Source organism: Narcine bancroftii, chromosome 4 (assembly GCF_036971445.1).
Source record: "Narcine bancroftii isolate sNarBan1 chromosome 4, sNarBan1.hap1, whole genome shotgun sequence".
NCBI lineage: Eukaryota > Metazoa > Chordata > Chondrichthyes > Torpediniformes > Narcinidae > Narcine > Narcine bancroftii.
The window spans coordinates 208,181,515-208,189,203 of record NC_091472.1 but is presented as its reverse complement, the minus strand read 5'-3'; the positions used below and the strand labels follow the sequence as shown (position 1 = coordinate 208,189,203).

The 7,689-nt window shown below is 46.6% G+C and overlaps 1 protein-coding gene across 1 annotated transcript; it reads right to left on the bottom strand.

The window, feature by feature from the left end:
- Positions 1-2,439: 2,439 nt before the first annotated feature.
- Positions 2,440-4,084, bottom strand: LOC138760040 (histone H3). The gene has a single exon (XM_069930468.1). It carries the CDS (start codon positions 4,008-4,010, stop codon positions 3,600-3,602), a length of 411 nt encoding a protein of 136 aa, XP_069786569.1. The 5' UTR covers positions 4,011-4,084; the 3' UTR covers positions 2,440-3,599.
- Positions 4,085-7,689: the final 3,605 nt, after the last annotated feature.

Below are 7,689 nucleotides of genomic sequence, written 5' to 3'. Positions count from 1 at the left end.
GCAGTCTTCACAATATAATATGATCCAAATATAAGATTTTGTACATTGACTACCCATAATCAGACCTAAATTTTGGTAAGGCTAGACCTCCATTCCTTTTACATTTTTGTAGATGGAATTTATTTAGGTGAGCGTATTTGTTATTTTATATATAAGATAAGATTCTGGACTTCATTAATAGGGGTATTGTGTGTAAGAGTAGAGAAGTCATATTGCAGCTTTATATGTCTCTTGTGAGACCACATTTGGAATATTGTGTCCAGTTTTTGTCGCCTCATTATAGGAAGGATGTGATAGCTATGGAGAGGGTGCAGAGGAGATTTGACAGGATGTTTCCTGGTTTGGAGGGCATGTCTTATGAGGCAAGTTTGGCAAAGCTGGAAATTTAATTCTGATCACCTCATTATAGAAGGATATGGAAGCTATGCAGAGGGTGCAGGGAAGATTTACCAGGTTGTTACCTTGATTGGAAAACAACTCTTATGAGCCAAAGTTAGTAGAGCTGGGACTTTTCTCTTTAGAGCGTAGAAGGATGATGGAAGACTAAATAGAGATCTACAAGATAATGAGAGGCATCTGTTTCGCAGGGCATAAACAGTAGACAACAGAGGACATAGAGTGAAGGGAGGGAAGTTTAGGGGAGACATCAGGGGTAAGTTGAGGAGCTCAACATGGTGCTTGGAAAGGTGAGCATTGCTCAGGGCAGGGAGCTGCCCAAGAAGAGCAAGAATCGGAGAATCATCAATCTGATTACCCAAAGGCTCTTTTCAGAGCCACTCATAGTATCTGTGGAAGGGCAACCACTGGCTACACGAGTGCAGGGCATTTGCACTCAGTGTATTTGTCACTACTGATTCTCCACCCTGACGCCTGTGTCTGAGGAGCAGAATGTTCTGCCCTTCTGATGTGGTTCCTACCCCCTGGATTGTTCAACATTTGTCTCTGTTGGCCCTTGTACCTCCTGGGCGATTTCCACAAAGGAATGAGGAAATGCTCACACTGGCCCCTCTTAATGGTTCTGCATGAATGTGGAGGCACGTTTGTGATTGGTGGAGTAGGTTTCATCTCATTGGTTACATGGAAAAAGCCTGAACAGACAAGCATGAACAGAGAGCAAAAAAATCAACGTGGAAAATACCCGCATCTCCACAAGGCCCTAACTTTTGAAAAGCTCCCCAAAGCAAAAATATCTGACAAATTGCCTTAAAAATCCAGAATCCAACACAATCCTGATGCTGTGAGACCAGCTGAAATCCTCCTGCATTTATATGTGTTTTTACTTGGATTGGAGGAGATCCAAGGAGAAAGTGGAATAGACGTTTTCTCGATTCCCAGAGTGATGGGAGTGGATGCAGAAGAGAACTGAGTCTGTTTCCCATGGGGGGGAGGGGGTGTGAGACTGGGGTGAATGAGTTGCAGGTTAGAGAGAGGGGATTTAAAGTGAGTTGAAGATAAATATTTCAAATACAGCTTAAATGGTGTCTTGAATGAGCCGCCAGAGGATGTGGTCGATACAAGAACAGTAACAACATTTCAGAAGCATCTGCAGAATTACTTGGATGAATAGGACATTAAGAGAGTTGTTATTAATGTGGGCTGGTGGATTTGGTGTAGACAGTCATCACAAACATGTTGGGCCATAATCACTGGTTTCTCAGTCTTCAAACCCCTGGTAATAAGACTCCAGCCTGTCTGCAGTGGACTGGCCTAGAGTGGCTCTTCATTCTGAGCTTGCATCTTTTCAATTGTGAATCTGCAGGGGTCATCCACTGCATCCGGTGCTCCCATTGTGTCCTTCACTGGATCAGAGAGACAGGGTGTAGATTGGGAGATGCTTTGCTGAGCACCTTCCCTCTGTCCACACTAGTGACAGAGAACTTCTGGTGGCCAACCAATTCCATGATGTCAGTCCATCATCTCATGTACTGAAAAACCATAGACACTTGTAAATTAGACGACAAACACCTACTAATTCATCTGGGCACTCACCAATCAGAACATATTAACATGGACATCTCCAGTTTCCTACTCTGGGTCTCTTTCTTTCCCCTCCCTGTCACCTTTCCTCCATCTCCCACCTCCTTTTCCTATCCTACCATCTCCAACAATCTAATCTTTTCTCTCTTCTACCCTCCCACCTGTATCCACCTGTGACCTCCTACTAGTTAGCCTGTTATCCTTCCATGACAATTCCTCCATCCTCTCTTATTCTCCACTCCTCTCCCCAGCTGACGAAGGCCCCAGGCCCAAAAGAGTGCATTCAACATCAACCTATGCAAAATTTCTTATTTAACTTTGTTAAATATTAGTTTAATCTTTGATTGATACACAATAGTTCTGATTCATTTCTTAAAGTGTGTAGAAATATTCATAAGTTTCGGGGACGGGATCATTGGAAGAAAGACCACACTTGTCCATCATTACGCTGAAACCACACAAAGGTGTTTGGACACTCTTGACTAGAAGAGGTAAAGAAATGGCGATGACATTGTACAAAGAGCTCTCACTGTGAGTTTGTACCCAAATCATACATCATGCAAGTCACAGGAGTTACTGATAAAAAGCAGAGTGCAATATACATTGCCAATAGTTTTGAGCATTTTGGAGTTTTTAGTCCGAATGCTTTGGTCAACAGCTCAGAACAAATATGAGCACATTGATGGTCCCTTTGACAATCTTATTTTCAACCAATGTTCAGGAAGGTTAAAAAAGTGGGCTGTACCATCTGTCAGCCCTTGGTTTGTTCTCATCTTATTTGTAACCCTATCAAAGTCCAGTTTCACCTACTGTTAATGAAACAGTTGATTTGCTTTCTCTCCAAGTAAATTACAGCCAGTTCAGTGGGTGAGTTTTGGATGTGCTAATGCATCTGTCATATAAGATCAGAGAACATGACAGCACAGTACAGGCCCTTGGGGCACGAGGTTGCGCCAACGAAGATGAACCTAATCCACAATTTATTTTTTCCTGACTTCACTCCCACCACCCTTGGATCAATGAGAGTCTTTTTGAATATCCTTACTGACCCAGCCAACACACACCACTCTTGAATAAAATACTCAACTCTGACCTCTCCACTCACCTTAAACAGATTTTATTTATGAATTTTAAACCAAAAGGATTACGGTTGTTAATCTGCTCCAGGCTCTTCTATTTCTTTAAAAGTGTCTGAACTGTTGGGGTTGATGAACATTATGATAAACGGAGCAGAGGATGTGGAAAATGAGCAAATATCACCATTGAGTGAAAGAGTGAACAGAAAACAAAACGAGATCACAGAATAGCTTGAAGCAAGTAGTCGTGTTCATTCGGGCATTAAAGAGGAAGCAACAAATAAAGGAGTTCTCTTCTGTGTGAGATGAGGAAGTTCAGAGATGGGGGTTGGGAGAGGACAGAACTGGGGTATCAAATCCGAACGGGGAAAGGAGGGGAGAAATGTGACGGTACAAGTAAGGGGAGTGAAACACCGAAGTGAACCTCGTCTCCTTTCCCCATGCAGCAAGGAGCCATCATCGAGGAACAGTAGGCACAGCACTTTCGTCTGGCGGGCTAGTGGCTCTTAAAAGAGCCGTTGGTGGTTGTTGATGTCGAGGCTGGGTTCAGGCGCGCTCCCCGCGGATGCGACGGGCCAGTTGGATGTCCTTGGGCATGATGGTGACGCGCTTGGCGTGGATGGCGCACAGGTTGGTGTCCTCGAAGAGCCCCACCAGGTAAGCCTCGCTGGCCTCCTGCAGGGCCATGACGGCCGAGCTCTGGAAGCGCAGGTCCGTCTTGAAGTCCTGGGCGATCTCCCGCACCAGGCGCTGGAAGGGCAGTTTGCGGATGAGCAGCTCGGTGGATTTCTGGTAGCGCCGGATCTCCCTCAGAGCCACGGTGCCGGGTCTATAGCGATGGGGCTTCTTCACTCCGCCCGTGGCGGGAGCGCTCTTCCGCGCCGCTTTGGTGGCCAACTGTTTGCGAGGAGCTTTTCCTCCGGTCGATTTGCGCGCTGTCTGCTTCGTCCGGGCCATTCTCAATTCAACAAACGACACACACACACACACAAGGAGCACAATGAGGAAACCGGCTCTGGCGACAGCTTATATACAGTGTGTCTGCATCCGCCCCAGGGCTTTGATTGGCTGCCATCGACATGCCAATCATCTTATTCCAGGTCTGCGATTCGACCCGCCATCTCATGACAGCCGGGGCCGTTTCACATCTGTAGCAGCAGTAGGTGAATGTGAGTCTGGAGTTCGGATTCATCCAATCACAGAAAGCGAGAGAGCACAGGTTGATTGGCTGCAGTTTCGTTTCAAATCTGGCGCCAATTTCCGAACTGGCCCCGAAATAATGGGGTCGGGGAGGTTACAAAGAAATTCTTCCCCCTGAAATGAGGGAAAGCCTCCTGATCAATTAATGAACCCTGACTTTGATGGTTTTTGTCGATTCCCTTTGGATGATGACTGGATCTGCTCCCCACCCCACTGTGTGTGACGAGTGGTGCGGACTGACTGAACCGCAGCTGGAGCTGAGGGGAGGGACGGGGGGTGGTGTTCAGCTGTGCCGGATACTGGGGAGAAGCGGCTGTTGCCCATTGGGAAGTTTCCAGCCGGTTTTCGTGTCCGTGTATTAATAACGTGTTATGCGGGGAAGAAGGCGGCGGAATGGTTTGGAGGAACGCCTTGGGCTGTCGATCAGTCCTTTCTTGAATCTCCGATGGCTGTTGGCCGAACCTCCCCTTTCCTCATCGGTCACCTCTGATCAGCTGTTGATCGGATGGTGTGGGCACAATTGCCAAGCTCGTTCCGCTGCCGGGTCACAGCTCCCTCTGTGAGGCGATGGGCGGCTCTGACAAGAGCCTTTGTTTGCTTGCGGGGAGAATGCACGGAGTTCTTCAGCCGCAGAAGCCATAGAGAGTGCGGTCCTGGCGTTTCACCCCCGAAGCCTGTCTTTTCTCCCCACACTTCCGTAGTGAACTGAGATTCACTAGTGGTGAGTTATAGTGATGGCCGGCTCCACCCCCATCTACCTGGTTTCCCACTTAAACTCTGAGCCCCTCTGTAGACCACTGTAAGACCATACCCTCAGTTATAAGCTAATAAAAGCGTATGTTCTGCCTCCAGTCGCGAGACCTTTTATTCACGCTACAATTAGCTTATTCTCTAAATGATGAGCTACAAGCCAGATTTGCTGCTTTTAGACCCTCTGTCCCCTGATACTTGACGCGACTGAAAAGTTCATGTATTGGCTAGACTGCTTCCAGGCATACCTTATCGTGACCAGAGACGTCTTCCACACCAATGAACTCAGGAGGTCCGCACTCGTTTCCAGGCTAGGAACAAAAGGGTATGCATTCTTCAGGTACTGCACTACATATGACGGTGGCATCGAGTCTCAGTTCCTGAAGTTGCAAAACGAGGTCCTCGTGAGGCACCAACTCGCTCTACATAGCCAAACGCCAGGAGAGATCATTGATGACTACCTGTTGGATCTGTGGACGCTTGTCAAGAAGTGCAGGTATGAAGCGGCCATTGCCCGCGTTCGCGAGGAAGAACAGATCTAGGACACTCTAGTTGCGGGGGTCCGCTCTAGGTACATGAGGCAGCGATTCCTTGAGTCACATAAGAAGGACCTTGTTAGTCACGTTGAACTGGCCAAATCGTTAGAACCGGCCAAGCTCTAGAACAATGACCTTGGAATTAGTTTGCTCACTCACGCAGGTGACCCCTTCCTAGGACCGGCTGCTCTTGCTACCACAGCTCTGATGGCTGCCACTTCCTGTGCTCGTGAGCGCTCCCGGGCCAGGGAGTGCTTTTTCTGTGGAAAGAGAATCCCCAATCTCGTTGCCAGGCTAAAGATTCAGTGTGTTCCAGCTGTGGCAAGAAAGGACATTAGGCGTTTGCCGCGCCTGGGGAAGTCCACGGCCTGCACTGCTGCTAGATCCAATTCCAGCCCCAAACCGTCTGCCCCAAATTCACCCAACCCCACTTGCTGCGTTACACGCCGACGTAGGGTGGCAGTGAGGAAATGCCATCTTGCCGCGACCCAAATTCAAACTGGGTGCCATCATTGTCAGAGGAGGAAGGAGGGTGGCCATCTTGCCACACTACAAGGTCGACGCAATCTTGCTGACGGGCAACCCAGGATGGTGGGGACCACTCGAGTGAGTGGAGTCACTGCGGTCCGAGACGCGATGATTCTAGATCAGGACAGACCCCACCAGCTCAACAACTCCATAGTGACTGTGAAGGTAAACAGACATTCCACTAAATGCCTGATGGACTCACAGATTGTGCAAGATTACAACCCAAAAGTTGTATCTTTCCAATTATCACATATTCCTTGCATCTCAGTTGCATTCTTTTGTTATGAGCCCAAAACCCAGCAGCAATAGATATTCACCATGTGAGAGATGGGAAAACTGATCTAAAATTATGAACATGAAGGAAACTAAAATTCATACATCAGTTAATGGCTGTAACCAGTACAAACAGGATGAACTTGGGGATTAGGATGCAGGAAAGCAGAGTCAGCACGATTAACATAAGAATCTTCTAGTCTTTGTGACAAGACCATAAGACTAAGATAAGGAGTGGTAAGGAACAATAGAATGTAGGAAGTTGAGGTAGTCTGGATCAGATAAGGGTCTCCTAGCCCTGGACAGAAGTACCAAGTCCTACATATCTAATTAGCTAACCTTACACAGATTTATACATATTAAATTAGCCAACCCTAGACAGGATGAGCCAATTCTGCATATCAAGAGACTGTAGCCCCGAGAATCAGGAAGGTGTGAATAAGGACAATAACATGAAGGGACACCGACAGGATACCCCCCCTGGTCCTCCGTATACTGAAATTGCACGTAGGCAGGCAGGATTGCCTAATGCCAAACCTCTCCAGCAGGAGGCAGAAGAATGTAAGGGGGAGGGTATTCCTATACTGAAATCAACTGTATAAAAGTTGGGTGAGCCCCAGTATATGTGTGTATTCCCAGGGTAAGGGGAAGCACCCAACTTTGCATTGTTGCTGTAATAAATGTTCTTTGTTCTCAATTTTTGTCTCGAGCAATTTCTTTAAAGGTACTTCTATTTCTAACAACCATGACAAATGGTTACTTAAACAAAAGTTTTTAATTATCTTTAAACATGAAAGCAGAATCAAGCTTTAACATCACTATTAACTTAACTAACCTAACTTAACCACCCCCCTTCTAATTTTAAGTGCATGTGTATGTATATTTAAGAAAGTTCTTTGGTTCACAATCTAATCTCACTTCTCATTCTTCCAAGTTCTCTGATTGCAAGCAACTCATATACTGTGCACAGAATTTAACATGTATAAATTTCACCAGATTTTGGTGCTCGAAAGGTAAATGGTTACTGCTCAGAAAGGTTCTTGTAGGTTGGCAGAGAGAGATGTGTGATTCCAGGATTTCCACAATGGAGGTACCACTATTAGTCACCTCAATGTCTTGCTGATGAAAACTTGCCTTCTCCAGATGATAACCTCTTTCTTTCAGGCTACCACAGACAATAGACAATAGGAAGTGGAGTAGGCCATTTGGCCCGTCGGGCCAGCACCGCCATTTTAGATCATGGCTGATCATTACCATCAGTACCCCTTTCCAGCCTTATCCCCATAACCCTTAACTCCGTTACCCACAAGAGTCTTATCTAACTCTCTTTTGAACATAGTCAGCGAATC

What these genes read in the sequence shown, in the direction of transcription:
- LOC138760040 (XM_069930468.1), bottom strand. Translation starts at nt 4,010, where the DNA reads ATGGCCCGGACGAAGCAGACAGCGCGCAAATCGACCGGAGGAAAAGCT.